Source organism: Argopecten irradians, chromosome 13, assembly GCF_041381155.1.
Source record: "Argopecten irradians isolate NY chromosome 13, Ai_NY, whole genome shotgun sequence".
Lineage (NCBI taxonomy): Eukaryota > Metazoa > Mollusca > Bivalvia > Pectinida > Pectinidae > Argopecten > Argopecten irradians.
Window position 1 is genome coordinate 9,288,899 of NC_091146.1, and position 23,238 is coordinate 9,312,136.

A 23,238-nucleotide genomic window follows, 5' to 3' on the forward strand; every position below is an offset into this window, starting at 1 on the left:
GACCTAGCAATGTGTAGAAATGCATTTAATCGAAGTACATGTGATATAAAGGTCATCCGAACATGACCCCTTTATCGGAAGTTGTCAGATCCTCTGTTGAACGGAGTGGGCATAAGGATCTGTATTTTAATCAGATTGGTGCCTGACTTCATTGTAATTTTCTACAATTTTACCTGTACATATATCTAGGCCACAGTATACTATTAAATGTACTAGACCTCCATTGTTAAAAATAGGGTATACGGGTGTGGCGACATACATCGCGAAAGAAGAATACAAATTTAAAGTACATTTTGGCTAATTGATCAATTAATAAATAAGTAACGATTGAAAAATATGTACACTATATGTGTATCTTGACGTAATCAAACACACATACAGTATTCCATATTTGGTAAGCCGTTCGGACAACGCGGATTTAATCTTCGCCACAAAGGGTATTCCGAAATTGTGTGCCTGGTGGTGTGGTTACTGGAGCCTTGAGTCAGTAAGTTGTGTCCCAAAAGCTTTTTGTCAACGTTTTGGAAAACGTTTCTACATTATCATAATTATTAGCATTGATTGATTATCGTTTCACTAAAATTACTGGTTCTAGATATCACTTTAATACTTTGAAAACATGTAAAATATCAACATTTTACTCATATGACCTAATTGTATATTTCACTTTAAACGAAGGTATAACCATTTACATCTATGCACCCGGAAGTTACTGATAAGATAGATTATAAACAACATGGTCAGTTGTATATATTTAATTTACGTAATTAATCAATTATGTTTTTGTCATTTTGAAAATAATGTTGATATGATACACACAATTGTTTTCGAAGTTTCTGGAATTTCTTCTTTCGTTTTAAGTAATGGCGGACTCAGAGACCAAAATAAAGGTCATTCATGAACAGAGCTAACAAACAACACATCTTGAACAGCTACAATTTATATTAGTTCAAGGGTTAGCTAAATTCGGCTCTCTGCAATGTATATCGAAAGTCATTTTTTATTGATTTATATGATTGTATTTCGAGTTTATGATTAATTTGGAAAGCAAATAAATAAGTAATTCAATGAATGAATTATAATATCTAGAAAGTTTGGAAGTAATATAATCATTGATTTGTGGTACGGTATTGCAGGTACAAATGAAGTATGGCATGTGCACCGACCTCGGGGCTGCTTTTGCGAAGTAGAACAGGTAATCGCTATACTAGTCATGTAATCAGATAACATCACTATGGTGTAATACTGGTTTATGTACCTGTGTCGTCTGAGGCTATATCATATAACTTCTCACACAATACAACTTCATTACGTCACTGCGACAACAAAATAGTATTTTCTTTCATTTTTAAGGATCTAGACTTGTTTTACTATAAAATAAGCAAACCGTGAGATTTGCATGGAGAATTGCATTGCAGTCGCAGTTTTTGTCGAACTTTTTCAAAATTTATTGATAGCATAATTGTAAAATTCATGAAATTGCAATAGAAACGTCGAGGCATGAGATAAAACTACTATTTTTGTATGTGGATATGAAGGATAGAGATATTCTATACTCGGGATCACAAAACTTGGGTTTTACTACATTTTGTGACCCCCAAGTAGAATATGCCTCACATGCACATATGAAGGAGTCTGACTTACAGTAGCGGTTGTGAGTTTAAAGGTACATCTGTATTAGCCGCAAACTAGGTCAGTGTTGTACTATCAATCCTTAAACGGGTGAACTTAATAACAAAGAATTTCACATAAATCACAGGTTTGTTAGTATCGTAGGGTTTAGGTTATAACCGGAACAGGGACGTTAAGGCCCATCAATCAATCAATCAATCGTAGGGTTAAGTTCGTTTTTGTTTGAATGAAAACATCATGCCTTGTGGTTACGAATATAGAACAATCAGATTGAAATATACATACCTGTCAAAATAGTACATGCTATGGACCTATTACATGCTCACACGTACATGTTGCGTATTGGGCGGTCAATGCTAGAACTATATATATATATATATATGTATATCGTATAGGAATAAATATATTTGCCATCTCATTTGAGGCCTTTAATAATATAATATTTTTTGAGTGCAATACAGTATATGTTTAAACTAATGCTATAAAATAAGATTATATTACAACGATAGCCAAAGATTTTTTTCTTACTGTTAATTACAATCTACCCTTAACCCAATTTACAAGACAATGATTGTTTTGAAATGCTTGATGGAGACATTTTTTCATGACAAGTCAACGTTCATTTACATATAAGACAATGTACTTTTAAAGGGTCCAGTGGGAACAAGTGGATTGCAGACATAGTACTGAAACTCGGACGTGATTTCACCCAATTTGCATCCCAAATCGGATTTACTGAAACACAGGTGCAACATCTAGAACACGCTGGAGAACACGTTTACCGATTGGTGATAGACAAATGGCTGTACACGATTGGAAGGCACACAACAAAATATGTATATGTCATCTACACAGCTCTGTTGAATTTGAACAGAAATGACCTGCTGATCGAGTACTTTAAATCAGGTAGGTAGGAGATATGTAATGTAAACACCTGGTATTTACGCATTGATGCTGGGACGTATTTTTTCCGTCAATACAATACTTTGAAAATAAAACTTAAGAGGAGTAATTAACATCAAAGCAATTGTGTTAATGAATTTGTTTTATAACATAGACTGTGTGCAGGATTGTGATATCTAGAGTAAATGAGGAAATGCTACGAATATACATTATATCAGTGACTCGAATTTATAACGAATTTAAGGCATGGTACAAAATACAAAGCTAACATATGCATGTACACCTGTGTATTATTTATACACATGTGCGTCTAATGCAGATAATATTTATGAAACGTTAAAGTCTTCGCCCCTGTTTAAACTAATGATATGTTACATGCTTATATATATATAATTATCATCAAAGAAAGTGTGCTTATGGATTTGTTTGATGACGTAGACTGTGTGCAGTTTTTGTGATATCTAGATTGAATAAGGTAATGCTAAGAAAACATAAAAGAAAGTATACCAATAACTCATGGTAACTAAAATGAAACCCAAACACGACATGAAACAGGTGCAAAAACATATACTCATTATTTATACACATATACGTCTAATATTTATGGAACGTTAAAGTATCAGCCCCTGTTTGAACTAATGATATGGTACATGTTTATATATAGCTTATTAATTACACTTGAACATCTTACCTAAGTTGTGTATGTGTCATGGCTAATATAAGGTACTACTGTCGATTCGTAAATACACTATATACGTGTTATATACACTAGCAAATATAACGATATGATTATTTAGTGACAGATATATGTATGGAACCCAGTGGATTGTTTTCATGAAATATACATTATTCATGCATTTTGTCAAACTTTACAGTAATACAATAAAATGTTAGTAATGTTCAAGTATACCTGAAGACATGTAAAATATCAATAGTTTAAACAGAGGTTGATACCTTAAACCAACTAAAAAATTATAACTTCATAAAATAGTTTTCTGTTTCCGAATATGTTTAGGGCCACCAGATAAATATTCAGTGGATATATGGGACGATTTCATCGAAGAACTTCACACTGTTAATATAGCCAATCTGGAATCGGAGGGAAAAGGTTTGCTTTACAACATTTTCTAATTATATTTGACATACTGTCGTTTTTCTCTTGAAAGTTCTATGGTTAAACTGTGAAAGAACATTGCACACATCATATGTGTCAAATATTCGTTTTTAATTTTCTCCCTGAAATGTAGTAGTACCTTTTGTCGGGTGTAAAATAAATACAAAATATATTCAAGCATGTTTAAGGTTTTATTTCTGTGGGCAGGGAACAAATCTGAGGTCAAAAAGAATGAGAAGAAAAAGAACAAACAGTCAAAACATAAAAGAGATAGCGGTAAGAAATTTACATTATCTACTCTGAATATGTTACATGTAAGATATGACTCTGTATTGAACCATGATATGGAGCATATTCGCTGAGATGTTTGATTTGGTAGTTCTGACAAGGATCTAATTGTTGGGGTGGCTTTGACGCTCATCCTACTACGATCCTCATGTTGTTCTGGTTGATGTTATATCCACTTGTAGATTACTATTTAAAACTGCGTGTCCGTGTGCACTGACTCTGTCTGTGATTGAAAGATAATTGGCGAAACACAATCGGTGTAAATTGGCGTCAGTTAGTTCAGTCATTTTGAAGTTAAAGGGACCAAACAAAACGTGTATCGTACAAAGATAGTAGAAATAACCGTTACATTGTAGTAGCTTATACTCGTACCCAGTTTAAGGCACTTTAATTCATACAAATGAAAAAGATAATGATAAACATAAATATTGAACATTTTGTTAATCTGTTAACATATCACTGGACATCAACGTCGGTCTCCGCTGTCATTTTTCAACAATCATCAACAATAATGATATAATAAAGAAAAACAATTCCTCTATGTTAGGCCGTTGTGGGTATTTCTTATAGATCAGATCAGATCAGATTATGTATCTTAACATTCCTTCTTGTATTATTACCTTCTATTAGATACTTCAATCGTTCACCATTGTACTTATGTGACCTGATTCATAAACTCATGATTACATACAATGAATATATGAAGCCTTACAAGCCTTACAAAACAAACTACTATCTATTTCCTTAGGACTTGAGAAGACAGAGAGAGATGAAAAAGACACACCGATTTTTGAGCTTAAAGATGATTTTGCGTCTCCCGAAACTCCATGTGAAGGTTGTTCAATGATGTATTGCTATTATAGATTAAGCTTTTTTAACCACATTCAATGTCTAGGTAAGGTAAATATCCGTAACTAGGAATATTCAAGGTTAAGTACTGAATGATATTAGTTGATGTTTAATGTCTTAAAGGATTATTTTTTCTTTGATATAAATGCATGACCTATAATACATTTGCCAGAAAAAAAACTAGATATCAACCTGTCAAGTAGACTGATCTTACGAATTGGAGGTGTTTGGTAGCTAATATTTCGGAAAATAGAAAAGCGGATGCTTTCAAATATGTGAGATCCTTTTTTGTATATTTTGTAAAAACGGTATAAATATGCACATATTATGCAGTAAACAAAAACTCCTGAATACAAAAATGTGTCTGAGTCCATAAATCTGCAATTAAAAAATCTGGATTTTTCGAACATTCTTTATTCGATTGTCATACTTGCCAGTAAGTCAATCAGAACTGTGATGATATTAAGCTATAAAATTGATATTGAACTGTTCTTTTATTTCATTATCTTATTGATAATTATGTTAACCCCATTCGGTACCATTTTGGAAAAATGAAAAACTGACCTGTTCAAATACATGTATTTGATAAAAAAGAAATATCTTTTTATAAAGAACTCCCCATTATGGCGATAATATCTGACAAAGGATTTTGCAATCTGATTAGTCACAAAACAGATATTCACATTTTTGATATTTCAACTTAGGGACTGAGAAGGTATGTCAAATTTGCACTAAATGAGGATTTTATCGATCTCACTTCTTTTATATCTTGATATAGTTTTCTCTTTTAAGTGAGAATAGCCTAAATAGAAAATGAATAAATAACTATCAAAACACTTTACAACGGTTTTAACTAAATAATTTTGAAGTTTTTAATCAACAAAATTTATTTCAAAAGATTCCACCAAAACGAGTATAAATGGTATTGTTGATAATTCGAGTTCTTATCTTAACAATCCAACAGAAGCATATTAGGCTCTTACACAATGACATGATTATACAATTTTCATGTTGTTATACTTTTAGCCTGTGCTGATTTCAAATAATGTTTTTGACACTGTGCTGCCATTATATTGTGCTTTTGCCATTCAGTAATTTTCTAGTATCTTATGATAACCATTTAAATTTATATTTGGCTTTCAAAATTGTTCAATTATGCAGATATCCCCATTTTTCTGATTTTTAGGGGTTGAATAAAAACACTTTTTTATTGTTATTAAAATTTTATTTGTGGCGACGTTTATTCTTGTATTAAATAAAGTCAAATATGTATGAGAAAAAAAAAGAAAAAAAATATGTTGCAATTATTTTGACTCCCTATCTTTACTGGTACAGGTCCTAAGTTAATGTGTCTTGACGTGTCTGTTATTGTATTGTCATGTCATCCAGTCCATGTAATGATGCTAAGCAGGTCATATCAAGATCCACATGCAGTACTCAAAATAAAACTCAATTTATTAAGTAGTTGTAAAATAAGGATTTTCAGCAACATCTTTCGAAGCTGTTAATGCTAAAATATAACAAAATCGTAACTGGTCACATTGACATAATTCTTCCATTTTTCATCTGTGTTCTGAACATAAATGCACAAACCCATGAATACGAGTAGCCTTGCAAAAAGAAATAAAAAAATATTCCAAAACAAACCATCTGCATGTATTTCCTTAGCACTTGAGGCGAGGACAGAGAGAGATGAAAAAGACACAGCGATTTTGGAACTTAAAGATGATCTTGCGTCCTCCAGAACTCCATGTGAAGGTAACTTATTAAATTGATAATAATTCTATTTCATTCACGTGTTTTTATTATAGATTTATTTTTAAACCCCGACCAATTGCTAGGTTTAGTAGACATCCTAGAATAATCAAAGTTCAGTAAATAATGACCCAGTGATTATCCGTCGTAGGCCGTAGATGAAATATCTATATCGTTTGTATTAGAAAACTATGATTTAACTAAAAAAAATCATATTCTGGTTAAATAAGTCTATTTGCGATGTAATGTAACAGGTTTATGGATAGAGAATTGTGAAATATATCACGTTTTTTTACATTGAGGAGTATTACCTTATCAATGTTTCAGACAAACCTGTTATCATCAAGAAAATGAAGAAAAATAAGCAAAAAGCCAAAGACAAAAACGATGACGGTAAGAATATTTAAGTGAAGTAATGATATGCCTATTCGGTCGACCATAAAATTGATATTTCATATGTGATATTTCGATCATTAATGCAATTATTAATTAACCGTACGTGTTTGTAAGATATACACAAATATTAAAAGTCACAAGTCCTGCAATGTCATGGTTAATCTAAGAATACGCATTTTGATAAACCCCTGTTTTCCTACCACGCATATTTTTAATTAAAATATTATCAAGGTTAAACACTATCCCTATCTTACAAAGCTGGTTGAGGAAAACGATCATACATGGTAAAATATTGCAAATTGAAGAATTTAATCGTAAGTATAAAACTAATCCATACGTGTACAATTATAAATGATTCCACTCGAATTAATATGTATCTTTCACAAAAAACAGCATTGTATTAATTCATTATTGCGTGGTTTGTATGGTGACACACTCCTGGTGTTGCTTGTCTTGCCATCTGATCATGACAAAACACACTATGAAAATCACAAGGCATGTTCGATATATTCCAAATCCATACACATAAACATACATTATTGCAAACAATAGCGTATAGTACCTGGTTCTACAACGATTTCAGTCGTGCAAACTGAATGTTTATAATGAAAACCTGTTTCGGGCGGTATATGTACAAAGAATGTTAAGGATTATTACATCTCACAGATTTTATGGAAACAAAAGGTATATTGAGAAGATGATTAACATTTATCTGATTGTGTACTACTTGAGCCATATTTACTGAATATCAACCTGTTATCGGTGTGACTTTATTTTGTGTTATCACACATAACGACTTTATTTGCGTTATCACGCATAATGACTTTTTTCGCGTTATCACGCATAACGACTTTTAGCTCTGCTTCAGTAAAGATCATGAATGTGCTATGTTTGTTTAATGGGAAGAACAACAACAACTCCATATTCTTGAAATGAATGATGCCATTTATTACTATAATAAATGACGGAAATACAATCAATAATCTTTACTTATTATGAAGACTTGTTTGTTATATATAAAGTGGAGTAAATAAAATCCCTTATACAAAGATGAGGATCAATTAACGCCTTACTCCATACTAATAACGAAATTAAAAACATAAATGAATCAAAAATACATAAATACATGAATCAAAAATACATGTAAACAAAAAATGAACTGATCTAGAGGTGGAAGGGGAGGTGGTGGTTTTTGATGTAGAATTTCTCAAAAGTCGCTGTGAAAATTTTCGTGTTGTGAATTTTATTTGTTCCATAAACAACTGAATGCGCATGCGCTTACTCACATAATATCTGGACATTTTTTTAATAAGAGTTACTCCCCTTGTCACGTACATTTACTGATAATTACTGATTATAAGTTACTTACTCAACAGACACTAAAACCATTTATGTACATAACATAAATAAGACTTTAGCTCTGATTCAGTAAAGATCATGGATGTGCTATGTTTGTATAATGGGAAGAAGAACAACAACTCCATATTCTTGAAATGAATGATGTCATTTATTATTATAATAAATGACGGAAATACAATCAATAATCTTTACTTAGTATAAAGACTTGTTTGTTATATATAAAATGGAGTAAAGAAAATACCTTATACAAAGATGGGGATCAATTAACGCCAAATATAGCCGGACAGAATGGACAACTGTCCAAACTGTATGGTTATATCCCCTTTCGCGTTATCACGCATAACGACTTTTTTTCGCGTTATCACGCGTTACGATTTTATTTCGGGTTATCACACATTATGACTTTATTTCCACGATCTGTAATGGTGGATGAGACTTCTTCGTTGTTATTAGAACCTCAAGATAATAAAACTATTTTTGTTTCCCATTTTTTTATTTCCAATCGACGGTCACTTTTACTGAATTTGAACAAAATAAGCTCAGATAAGAGTGTGAAATTCCTTCCGTCTCTCTCTGGTGTCAGCTGCCTACAAATGTACACGACTAATCCAAATACCATTTATGTAATTTGACAGACAATAATATCCGAATTAAAGGATGTTCCAAATGTACCATTTATTAACCATGATGGTGAATCTATATTTCACTAAATGTATTTTAGTAGTTTATTCACATTTACTAAAACAATGACAATATCGGATCCCTCACGTCAACAGGATTATAAACTTAGATTTATGATATTTTAATCTCCAAAGCCAATATGATGATCGATGCTAGTCACTGCCATCATGTGGGAAACGTCTATTTTAATATCACGTTCCTGTTTTTAGGGATTGCAAAGGAAACTGATGGTGACACAGAAACTGAAACTTTGGGTGGCTCTAAAAAATCGTCAAATCCGCAAGAGTTACACCAGTTTACAGGTAATTGTTAACCTATAGTTATCATCATTTTCGTGTTTTTTGGGATTTTTTTTACATTTTTAACTTCTTGACTGAAATTCTACCGGTTAAATTTATCTAAAACTTGCCTGAAATAATAATGTCATTTCCCCACAAAGTGTTGTTATTTTTCGTGTCGATCTGAAATCCAAGATGGCGGCCACAGCTGCCATCTTAAAAAGTCATTTTGAACTTCTGAAGTTCCATCAGTGCGATGTGGCTGAAACTTGACTGAAATGATCATGACATGGTCTCGACAAAGTATTCAAGGTTGATCCAAAATCAAAGATACCCACCATGGCACCATTTGTCATCCCACTATTCCCAAGGCAGTCGGATGACCGTTAAGGTCCTTGGGCCTCGTGTGTGTTCAAACGAGCGAACATTATCGTTATAAAGAACCAAACTTTGCTGAATGATAGAGCATATATCCTTATGAAAATATCTGCTAATGAAAAATTCCCAATGTTTCCATGTTTTTTCAACAACACAAACAAAACCAAAAAACCCTCGTATAACAGAGGGTATTCCGACTCATTACCACAGAGCTGAAAATATCGAGGTCGTATGCGCAGGCAGGAAAAAAGTGGAATTTCCCAAACAATTTTTGTACTGATGTTTTTTGATGAGAGATTCCAAAATTAGCCTAAAACTCACTGAATACGAGTAAAATAAAAAAAATGTGCTCCTTGGAACAGTAGTAAAAACGAGTCAAACTCTGATAACTACGACGATTTAGCGATCAATTAAAAAACAGTCGATCTCTACTATTTGCTCTCGACTTCATGCCAGGTCGACTTCACGCTTTATTGCAAATGTACGTAGAAATCGAACACATGTTTATATAATGTTTCCTAAAGAGGCCTTCCACGGGGTGACTCAACAAATCTTAAAACAAATAAAAGTAAACACAAACACGTCAGGTAGTTTGCACCGAAGGTCAAAGAACATATAAGTACAGCTGGTTATTATGATTTACTTTCATTTTATGATATTATATGGATGTATATATGCCTAGAAAAGAGCGGTGATGAAAGCCCATCAGCCTATCATGTACACTGTATACACAGGGACGTGGCACGATTATCCAACGAATAGTCAATATGTAAATATCTATATATATAAATTCGTATCAAGTCTCTGTGTAGTTATATCCATCAGGTAGAATTAAGATAATGTATTACGGTTGTTTAAAAACACTATATTATTATTTATTTGCCTGATTTCTGGTCTATTTCAGCTCATATACAATATTTTATATTCCATATTCCAAAGATACATAATGTATATATCTGGTAATTAATAAATATATCTATGGTACTGAAGTTATATTCTGGATGTATAGAAATACATCTTTTTCATGTTTATCATGGATATATCATATTTTTAAATGTGAAGATATATTACGTATAGGAATATAAGCTACGAATTTGTGAGCAAGAGTTCAGCTAGAGAAAAGACAACTAATAACTGATACCGAACTTAATTGAAGTGATTTACATATCAAAATATATTTGTTTCAAGATCCACATGCAGTACTTAACGTGAATCTCAATCTATCAAGGAGTTGTAAAATAAGGGTTTTCAGCAAAATCATTTGAAGTCGTTAATGCTAAAATAGAAAAAAAAATCTTTCCTTTTTTCATTTGTGTTTCTGAACTTCAACTCACAAACCGATGAATTCAAGTAGCCTTACAATTAAAAACAATAAATAGTCCATCTATTTCCTTAGCACCTAAGGAGAATACAGAGCCGGATGAAAAAGACACAGCGATTTTGGAACTTAAAGATGATCTTGCGTCCCCAGAAACTCCATGTGAAGGTAACTTATTAAATTGACAATATGATAATTTCAATGATATGTTGCTATTATAAATTTAGTTTTTAAAAAAAAAAAATTAAAAAAAAACCCTATCAATGGCTAGGTTTATTAGACATCCATAATTAAGGCTATTCAAAGTTCAGTAAATAAAGTAAAGTGAGAAAGATCAGTTTCTTGTAATTATTCTTTGTAGGCTGTAATTGAATTACATGTATATTTTTATTAGAAAACTATTATTAAGTGGAAAAATCATTTACTGGTTACAAAAGTATATTTACTAATTCTAATTCAATGAAATGTAAGTTTGTGAATAGAGAGGTATGCGATATATCACGTTTTTCTCAATGATGAGTATTACTTTAACTAACAAAAATCATGTAACGTAATAATATGTCAATTAGGTCAACCATAAAAATTGATATTTTATATATAATTTTTGATGATTTAATTCAATGATTACGTTACCATGTTTATGAAACAGACAAAAACATTTCACACACAAGTCATGAGAAATACATTATACGAATAATACGAAGATGGAATTCTCTAATATAAAAAAAATGTTCTGAAAATTGAAATTAGTTGATCAGATATTATTCCAAACCAGTAATTTCTGGTTTTCAATAAGATAGATAATTGAGGTTTTACACATTGAAATAACAATTTCAGACGAAGTAAAGGAAGCCACAAGAAGAACTGATAGGAAAACAGGTAAAATGGTCATATTTACAATAGCATCTTTATTGCGTGCATCATGTAATGTAAAGAGTCTACAGAAACCTCATTTTTATCAAAACATTTCAAAGTTATTTTGTTTTATTCCTAACTCAAATCATATATGAAAGTGTCTCGATTTATCATCTCAGTCTAATATATAATACTTCGCCAGTATGTGTAGATATTTGCGCGAATTCTTGTTCATATTGTGTCGGGTAGAAAGAATAGAGGGTCCATTATTTCATTAACACTTTTAAATTTCAGAAGCAGTACATTACCACTTTAACGAGCCTGCGATGATCGGCGACAATAATATCATGTCAATACAGACAAGTCAATCATCTCCTTCAGGTAAAATATACTACGAAATATAGAGGTTCCAGAACAAGTGACTTTTGTTGCAAAAGCTCGTGTCTTAAAAAATGAAAATTAATTAACTCGAATTTGATAAACATGATGAATAGCAGTTGCATGTCGGGAAAACTTGTTTATACCATACCTTTCACTCTTATATTTATACCATGGTGGTCATATGTTGTTCACCTACTTACCACCATGCAATGCGTTATAATATCTTGCCGCCAGGAAATATAATGCCTGAATAAAGAGACAATATTCTGTTGTTCAATACCTTAATTAAATAGGTACCTGTTATACAGTAAATACAATGTTATTTTAAAGAAAATGCGTTATGTAAAGCAGTCCAAAAATGAAGTGCAATCGGAATTAAATGATGTTGGAATTGGCCAATCAGATGCGCCTTAGGTAGTTCCACAATGGATTATATGTTTAGTGTGTAAACAAACACGATAACCAACTGATTTATCACACTTTTTGTCCATTATGAAACATGTATTGTTATGGCATATACCATAGTTATACTGGTTTCTCGGCAATGCATCAATGCAAGGAAGAACCATTTTCTTAATAGTAATGATACGGTCATGTTTCCTTTTTCATTTACATTACATTTATACCATTTTGTATCTGGCATATACGATTAACCACTTACAGAGAGAGACGAATGATTTTGTATGTAACGTATACAAAGAGTCGCTATTGTTGTTTCCTAATATACAATAACGAAAGGTATGCTTTATGTGTAATGAATAAATTGCGATATAAATAAATGTCATTCTCAATCACCACAGGTGGTCTAGATAGCGAGAAAATCAGAGATCAACTTCATGAGATAATGGTTGGACAAGGAGCAGTAGGAGGAAACGAAAGAATGAATACAATGTCGCTGCAAACTCTCGAAGCATGTTTTCATCGGAGGTATAGTAAGAGTTTTAAATCTGATAATGGAATTCAAATGCTAGATTTTCTTAAACAGGCTGCAGATTATTTTGTTATAACAATGATGGGAAGTCAATATTTTGTACACATGCGTACACCGAAAACAAGTTCCCAGATTCACGAAACAAATGAAAGCTCGGTTCAGAGTAATATCATATCTTCCAAACGTGAAACAAAACAATGTTCAAAACATGCCACAGATTCAGCATCAGCAGATCGTCCGGTGTATGTTCAAAAGCAAAAAGGTTACATTCCGAACAAGTGTTCAGAATTTGAAGACTTTCTAAACTATGTCAATCATTTTAGCGGGGACAATTTACTTTTGATATCCAAAACGAACTTTATCAAACATATAGACACACTGGCTAATATAAAATGGATTTGCGTCTTCGATTTCGATCCCAGCAGCCGTAAAGACGGACTGTTTTTTAAAATTGAAGATATTGTAAAGAAAAATTTTGGATCTTTGCACCCTCGCACTTGGAACGAGCCCCCTAATATAACCAATTCTGGAACTGAGTGGTGTTTCATATCCGGTCTAAAGGAGGATCCGGAAAGTCAAACCCCAGATGAATTTAAGAAGTGGTATCCTAAAATAAAGCAGAAATTTGAGAAACATGTTGAACAGATCAACAGTTTACTAGATACTTTGAGTATACTGACAGTTGTTGCCTTCTGGCCAGAAGATAGGGTTACAGGCATGAAGTTTCAAAAAATTATCTCCGTTTTAGAAGAATCAATTTCACCCGCTCCAAAGGTTGTGGTGATTGGTACTCCATCAGCGGAACATGATACGTTTCTTGACAAGGTTTCACCAGACCGTTTCCTCAAAGAAAAACTGGAACATGTCTTCCATGATTTATCAATAAACGTAGAGCCCCAACAAAGCTCTGAGGATTTCAGGTATATGTTACCGACAGATGATGGGATCAATAACGCTCAAATTGACAGTTCTCTGGCAAACTCACTTCGGGAAAATATGCACGTCCTATACCTTGACAACCCATATCAAAGTAGTGTGTCAGATATGTCGGCCTCTGAAGTAGAAGAACAGCATTTCTTTAAGGGCGGTACTTTGAGTTGGCAATCTTACTACGCCAATGGTCCTGAATACTTTTATTCTAGTAGAGATCTTCTTCGTACCATTGTGGATGATATAAAAAGAGAATTCGTAGACAGATTGAATCCAGGTATCGTTAAAATAATGCATGCGCCTGGTGCAGGGGGGACAACTCTTGGTCAAAATATAATTTGGGAGTTACATAACATTACTCCATGTATACAAATCAGAACTGATGCCGCTGCTAAGCCAAGAGACATTGCAGCAAACATATCTGCCCTTGGCAAAAATACGCATAGTCCTGTTGTAGCATTATCCGATGGAATAGAAGATGATCAATTAGACCTGATTCAGCAGCAATTGCACAACACTATTGTCATATTTATACATTTGAAACGTACCTCTGACAACAAAATAACTCCTCTAAAAAACGAATATTTCCTGGAAGGACACTTATCGCCCAAAGAAGCTTGTAGTATTGGACCCAGATTTATCAGATGCTGTCGTGATGATGTGAAGAAGAAAGATCAGATTCAGAGACTTGTCGATGACGTTCGCAAAGGTGTGAAGCACCATCTTATAGAATTTGGGTTGGTAATTCACCTTGAGGAGTTCAACGGATTGGCATCATATGTAGCGGAATATCTGAAAATCGACAAACAGAGCAAAGGATTCAGCAAATCTCAGAGAGTCCTTGGCTATTTATCATTAGTTCAGTTTTTTGGTCAAGGAATCCTGCCATGCCAAATGTTAGGTACCATGCTCGGAAAATCAGACGATTACAAGTTAACATATGGCAAATTCCCAAGAGATATCCAAGAATTTACCGTGCCTGTTGGTTCAGCATCTAATCAGCACAGTATTCGAATATGCCATTTTCTAGTAGCAAGACAAATACTCGATCAGCTTTTGTCTGGAAATCCAAGCAAAGAAATGGGATGTGATTTGAGCGAGTCCGCTAAAAGTCGTCTACAACCATTTGTTCTTGAGTTTATAGACGATCTGAAAACGCGACAAGAGAAAATTGGTCAAATGTCAAAGCACGTACTTGACATAATAATACAAACGTTCATTTATCGTGAATTCAGCTCAAATCAAAATCAACAAAGAAAACGAAAGTTTTCAAAACTGATAGAAAGTATACCCGCACAGCCCCCATTTACTGAATGTCTGAAAGTTTTAGAGAAACTAGCAGAGTCATTTCCCGAAAGCCCAAGCTTGTGGGCACATCTTGGAAGAGCATATTCGTTGCTGTGTCCGGTACAACTTGATAAAACTGAAACGTTTTTCCAGAAAGCGATTGATGGTTGTCAAAAAGAGGAAAGTCAGACTGACACTGATTATGATGATCCTGACGTTGTACTGAGCTACGTGTTACACATGTACGGCATGTTTTATCTTCGACGAATTCAAGGAGAAATAGATATGTGTCGAGGACAACAAGATTCAGAAATGGAATTTCAGAAGGCAGCTGAAAACATACTTAACTTAGCAGATATTGCATGTACTGCGTTTACAAAGTGCCGTCGTTGCGGTGTCGCTGGTGAGTCATATGGATGTAATGGCGAGATCAAAGTGCGTTTATGCATATGTGAGTTTCTAAAAGGGCATTATCATTTCAGTTCCATTGATGATCTGATAGAGAAATCGAAAAACACTCTGATCTTTTCATTTGTCGAAAGAAGTGTTTCGAAAATCCAGCACCTCTTCATTACGTGCTTTACCATTATTGATCAGGCTGACCTTGCCAACGAAGTCCGCCAAAGCCTGACACGATATCAATCTCTATTCAAAGAAATGATCATCCCGTGGTTATTCAATACAGTCACTATCCGCGATTCCTTTGAAGCCAGATGTGCCAAACTCACAGGCATTTAGTTAAAGTATGGAGATGGTTATAGTATTGGAACAGTAAATGATATCACAGACGCAAAAGATTTTTATATGATACTAGCAATGCTTGAACAAAATATCAAGGAAATAGAGCTTGGCAAAAAAGAATTTTCCAATATGGACGTTGATTTTACATTCCTTGACTAGCTTTATGCAATAAGGCATAAAAAACAAGAAAAACTGTATCCACTTGAGGACGTTCTAACTACAGTGCGTCTTTGGAACAAACAGCTCAACAGCCCCTACTCAAAGTTTTATCTCTTTGTCATACTATTTACATTAGCGATCAACATAGGGAATCAAGTTGATGAAAGGCTATTGAAGGAAGCAATGAAAACAAAGGATGAACATATCCATAGTAGACAATTGAGCAAAACTCTATCAAATCCTTCCAAACCAAGAGAATGACTAGGAAAAGGGGCAGATGTAAGCTGTCTCCAGGCAGGGGACACTTTCGAAACTAATAAAGCGAAAAGATCATTCAACGATGAGGCCGCTATGTACACTCTGACTGTATTTAGAGGAACGATAAAACCAGAAAATACATACAGAGAAAAAGGCTACATCAATATTGATGTCGAGGGCAATTCACGTGTTCCTGTAAAAATATTTTACTTTCCATTTAAAACAGAAGAAAACTTGGTGGGTATTAAATATGCAGGTTCTCGCGTGGAGTTTTTAATTGCGTTCACAGCACAAACTGGCTTAGAAGCATACGGCGTGAAGTTATTGCATAACTCAACTTGTCAAGAATGTGATGAGAAGGTGGAAATGCTCAGTATAGAAAGTCATGTGATGTGCAAATGCGGATCAAAGATTGAAAACCAACACCGCTCAGACAAATCTCAATGCTATCACAATATAGATCTTTAGATTGGTCGTACATTTGTATTTGGATTTCTAAACTTCTAGTGTTGCCTACCTCATATCTAGATGCCAAAAGTGAAAAGTGGGAGGGGGCTACTGTACATAGTTTCCATGATCACACTTGTCGTGTATAACAAGTGATTTAAATACTGCAATTCACAAAATACACTTATATTTTCCAGACCACTATCAGCGCCATTTCGTCATCTATATCATAACAATATTTCAAGTAAAATTATTTGTTTTTAAATTTACTTTTTTTTTGTTGCCACCAATTTCGTTATTAACTTGAATGTAAACCCTATAAACACGTTTGTGAGACACTTAAATTTAAATAATAACATGATATCAACATACCACTTGATACCCTATAACGTTTGTTGGGGTCTGATGTTTCTACAGTTGGTGGAATGACGTCAACATATGATGTGCCGCGCTAAATTCATTTCAACGGAACGATTACAGAAAGTAACGTTCCATCACCACTGGAGATGTAAGTCCCGCACAAACGTTACAGGGTATTATGTGGTATCTGAATCAGTGTTAGTCCCGCACAAACGTTTCAGGGTATTATGTGGTATCTGAATCAGTGTTAGTCCCGCACAAACGTTACCGGGTATTATGTGGTATTGATCAGTGTAGTCCGCACAAACGTTACGGTATTATTGAATCAGTGTTAGTCCCGCACAAACGTTACAGGGTATTATGTGGTATCTGAATCAGTGTTAGTCCCGCACAAACGTTACAGGGTATTATGTGGTATCTGAATCAGTGTTAGTCCCGCACAAACGTTACAGGGTATTATGTGGTATCTGAATCAGTGTTAGTCCCGCACAAACGTTACAGGGTATTATGTGGTATCTGAATCAGTGTTAGTCCCGCACAAACGTTACCGGGTATTATGTGGTATCTGAATCAGTGTTAGTCCCGCACAAACGTTACCGGGTATTATGTGGTATCTGAATCAGTCCCATTGAAAGTATGTATGTATTCCTTTTGTGCGAGCTATTGATTGTGTTTCGTAAGATTGATAAGATTGGGAACAGTTTTCGGTGTATCAATACATTGTTGTATGCTTAAACATTCATGTATTTTTATCTTAGTTAATGACTGTTGATCCAATGTAATTCAATACCTTATAACCATTTCCATCACGGGTCATTTTTCACGACTCGGGTTCAGGACAAGAACGTTAGATATAAGGGTTATCAAAAGTTATCAATTTGGTTACATAAATATTAATTTGTGGACCAAAGCAATGTTTTGTAAAATTGCGAAATATCTCCCCATGATCATTATAGGCTATGCGGTATTTATGAACCTTTTTAATGCTAAACTAGTACCAGCTATGCTATGTAATAATATTAATGAAACCAAATTACCTGTTTTGAACAATGTTACAACTCGCTATGGCAATTGTGAGGTTTTTTTAATTCCTCTGTTTTGTGCAATGTTATAACTATCTATGACAACTGTATTTTTTTTCCTGTATTTTGTACAATGTTATAAATCTCTATGACAATTGTGAGTTAGTTGATGTTGATTTCCTCTGTTTTATTCATGTTTTGACTTATTATGACAATTGTTATTTTCTATTTCCTCTTTTTGTACAATGTTATAACTCTCTATGACAATTTTATTTTTTCATTTCCTCTGTATTGTACAATGTTCTCAATCTCTATGACAATTGTGATTGCTTTTCTTTTCTCTGCTTTGTACAATGTTATAAATGTTAATGACAATTGTAAGGTGTTTTTTTAATTCCTCTGCTTGTACAATGTTATAACTCTCTATGACAATTGTGATTTTTTTTTATTTCTTCCTCATAAGATTTGATTACACCGTATTGATGTGATTTGAATATTTGATTTATAAAGCTAAAGATTCGGTTTCAGTAGTTTAATTAGTTTCATTACTGTTTTTGTATACTTTATGCTTACAATGTAAATTAGTTTTATTTATGTGTGTATGTTGGATATTTCATGTAGAAATATCTAAAAAGCAAGTGCATAATAATTTATAAATTATTGGAAAGAAATGGAAGGATCGTAACTATATTCTTTGTAATGGTTTTTGACATTTTTTTACACGGTGGATTTATCAATAAAGGTGACTTATCATGAATATATATCAAACAATAATATGTTTTTCCTTACGTTGTGCGGTTATATAGAGATTGAACAGTGTTTTGATTGCGTTAAAGGTGGTATGAACGCAATGGGATACAGACATATTCAATGTAGCGCGTTAGCGCTACATGTAGAATATGTCTGTATCCCATTGCGTTCATACCACCTTTAACGCAATCAAAACACTGTTCAATCTATATATTTACATAAATAAATTTACTTTTACGTAAAATTTAAAACGGTGATGGTTGCTAAGTTGGGTAACTACGGTAGTCAGGATGACCGAAGATATAGTTCCGACTGTTGAATGTTATAGCTGCAGTTTGGTTTGAAATACAACAATGACACTTTTCAATTATTTTCAACATATATTTTTTTTCAATTTGATACTATATCAATAATGTCCATTTCGAATAAAAATTAAGATAACCAAGGCGGAACGACTACCGGTATGTATCGTTGTCAGGGTAGGGATGCGGTCCGAAGTGGAGCGAGCCGCCATATTTGATTTTCAACCGAAGAAAGTGACTGTGATTTAGCCTTTTGATGGTATGACCGTTGAGCTGCTGAATGTTTGTCATGTATGTATCGGTCTAAGAACGCGATTTAGACTAAATTTTTCATAGTCATGACTTTTATTTTATTGTACGGAGGATAGACAAGTGTTTGCGTGTGTGTAGGCCTATTTTGAATGCCAAGACGCCCCCATTAAAGCTGATGATACTGTTTCGGATAGGCTACCTGTAATGTTTTTTTTTTTTTTCTGGAAACCTGTATATGATCTGTTAACCTATTGTTCGCTTAGACGCTCCCAGAATTGTTCACCGACAATAAGATGCTCTGTATACACATGTACAACTGACGTAACTATGGGATTCCCCGAACATTCCTTAGGAAAGTCCCCGGTTGTAGCCCTGACCAGCGATTCATTTTGTAGTTTATTACCGTTACAATGCTTGAACACACATATTTTGTTTTGATGTCAAATACATATCTAATTGGATGTAATAAAAACTCTTTATTGTTATTTTAAAATCCGTCAACTTATGACGCAAAATCTTATCGAAGCGTGAACTAGAAGTAGTCCGAACCTGCACTGCTTTTTTATTCATACGTCATTGCGTTTACGCTAATTTGAACGCAACTCCCCTCCCGTTGACTTATAGGGACATATGTAAATATAAATGTGTACATGTATATGAATATGTTAATAGGTACTTTAACATCAAACTATTTAAACATCCAACGTAAAATAGATGCCGGGTACATTATTTGCGTACAATAATTACTGACGTCATACATGTTTACGTCTTAATTCTAGAATTAAACATGTATGGTTATCGATAATTTTAACAAGTTTACAAAATATCCACGCATTGTTGCTCCAGTGTAATATAGAGGTTTGTTACCCGACTGTGGGATACTCCCTGGAAACATGTCTGGGAAAAATAATCCGAGGTTAAATATTACCCTTCTACTGGACATTTACATTATTTATGTTACACTACATTGTTAAGTGATTTTAAATTTATATATAAAGCAATATCATTACCATTTGTACGCAGTTCAAGGTATTTTGTCCTGAAATACAATATATAGATGTTGGTAAAAGTGATTACGGTTTGCCTTTTTCTGATAGGTGATAAAGCAATATCATTAGATGTTCGTGATCCGTGGTTTTCCTATGATTGTGGTGCATCGGTAACAACCTCCATTTATATAGCCCAGAAGCTTGTTTACCGATAAAATATCGAGGTTTTCTTAAAAATGCTCCACCGCTGAAAAATGGTATTTTTTCACTATCAAAAACAGCAGCAGACGGTTTAGTATTTTTCTTCAGTGACAAAAGTTACTTACCTTACACCATTACCGCCGTTGAAAAGTTTGAGCTTCTAATTTTACTTCAAGTTAAAAAAAAAAAATAATTAATTGAACGATTAAACACTAATTATTGTTCAAATGATGAATATCATTTATGCTCTGTCGGCAGTGGAGCATCTTTATATTGGAAATGCTGAAAATATAATTTTTGCATATCCATCTGCGTATACAAATAGTGTTTCTATTGTCAATCAATAATACACCATTGGAAGGGAGATAACTCCTTGTTAATAATAGACGGTGTTGATGTGGGCACACAGCCTAAAATAATTAGATACTCGCCAATGCTTTAACATAATGAGGTGTCTTCAACTAATTAAAGTCGCTAATGTGATATGTTATTATATTTCGTAATGCTACTTGTATTCAATGAAAATTAATTCATTCTCATGTATCAACATACCATTTTTCTAATATTGGTGATTGGCAATTCAATTGTACCTCTGTATGTGCTTAGGGGTTTTTAGATAAACTCTTAAATAGTTTAATATAACAGAATAAATTTGATATGTTGTAAAAGTTCATTAATTTTCAGATGGTTTGAGTACGATTTTGGATAGAAAAAAATATATTTTAACTATTTATTAATAAAAGAAAATGCACTTCCGGTTTTGAATGACTGATTTTCGAAAAAAAAACCCAGGTAAAATTGCTTATTTTCGTGCTTTCAAAAATCATATCAAATAACATCAATCGGAAAAATTGATCACATCAAACTATGACATGATTTTTAAACTTTGGTTTGATGAAAAAGTTTGAAAGATTACACTTAAAAGTAGTTAGCCAAGGCAAAATGCCTATTAACCGGAGGTCCCTCTGCCTGTCAACAAAGACAAAGAGGGAGTTTCCAATCTCTATGTATATATGTTTCTGGTAATATATATTGACGCTAGAGGTTTATATTCCAATTGTCCGTTGTTTTGTTTACTATTATAATACATAAATTATACCGTGTAAGGTGGTGATATATGCATGGCATATATTATAGATGGTGATACACAGATTAATATACATGCATTTCCAAACATTGTTGTTGACTGTTTTGTTTCTGTAAATGTTTGTTACCGTTGCAAATCAATAAATTGATTACCATTTGTTACAGTAGGCCATCTTGATTTGCATGTTTGAATTATAGGATATATGTATATGTATACATTATGTTAAGTTCATAGTCATTTCATTTTTGTTACTTTTCTGTCTGATATGGGTATCATTCAATTTCATATTCCTAAAATGCCATGGCGAAAGTACTTGATGAAGGGGGTTGAGTTTTATTTTGCTATATTCATTATGTTATATATTGGTTGATATTAAGAACAAAACACTTATTGTTGGAACAAATGGGTGTGAAATGGTCGGTTATAATATCTGCATTATACGTGTACTAGACAAGGCATTTAATTAACGTAGAGCTTTACGGCACAGACATTTTCTATGTTGTTTATATCAGCCATATAAAAGTCGTTATTGATGCACTCTCTTAAAAAGATTGTCAACATTGCCAAGATACGTTATTGATACATATCGTTGTTATGGTATGGATATTGCTCTATTAGAAGGTCAGCTATATAGTTTTCCTGTTGGTTCAAGTTTGCGTTAAGATGCTACACCGCCGACGAATGGTAATGTTATATACCTATTAGTAAAGAAAGAGATGGATAAATATTTTTCATTCGTAACAACAGTTACTTATTTGACACTTCTTCCATCATTTATTGTTTTGAATTTCTTCAATATAAAATTATCTAAAATACTTAATTGCATCCCGAATAAAAATCCATGACAATATGCCCTAGGCATGGCAATATGACATAGACTGAATGATGTACTGTTTGCGCAGACAATAAAATCAAAACAGACTATTTTTTATGCATTGTGATAAGACATATATATACAGGATCAAAAATCAATGATTTTCTAATTGAGAAATACATTTTATGCTCTATCGGCGGTGGAGAATCTTTAAGTTGGTTATATAGCAATATCCATCTATTCAAATGGAAGTTGTGTAATGTACATGTGAGCTGTATTATATAACGGTTTTCCATAGCAACGATTAGGCGGATGTGGTTAGGAAGAATATGTTCTTCACACCTAATTAAAAGTTCAAGTTTATTTCTCTCCCAATAATGATTTGATTAACTACTATAATGCAGATTGTGAAACATTTTGGAGTAAAATGTATGATGTACGTAAAAATGAATTTGATGAAATACTGCCTATTAAGATTAAACTTTTAGTTTGACATTTTATTGTCATTGTAAATCAAGGTC

General features: G+C 33.3%; 1 protein-coding gene across 2 annotated transcripts; it reads left to right on the forward strand.

Moving 5' to 3' along the window:
* Window positions 1-383: 383 nt before the first annotated feature.
* LOC138306160 (uncharacterized) lies at window positions 384-17,579 on the forward strand. Of its 2 annotated transcripts, XM_069246551.1 has the most exons (13): window positions 384-487; window positions 1,137-1,195; window positions 2,284-2,538; window positions 3,551-3,643; window positions 3,857-3,925; window positions 4,686-4,708; window positions 6,478-6,544; window positions 6,869-6,934; window positions 9,187-9,279; window positions 11,030-11,119; window positions 11,789-11,830; window positions 12,101-12,187; window positions 12,988-17,579. In XM_069246551.1, exons 2-13 carry the CDS (start codon window positions 1,150-1,152, stop codon window positions 16,071-16,073), a joined length of 4,017 nt encoding a protein of 1,338 aa, XP_069102652.1. In that variant the 5' UTR covers window positions 384-487; window positions 1,137-1,149; the 3' UTR covers window positions 16,074-17,579. The 2 variants fall into 2 exon arrangements, with proteins under 2 accessions (XP_069102652.1, XP_069102651.1); XM_069246550.1 differs by lacking the exon at window positions 4,686-4,708 and having other exon boundaries at window positions 6,455-6,544.
* Window positions 17,580-23,238: the final 5,659 nt, after the last annotated feature.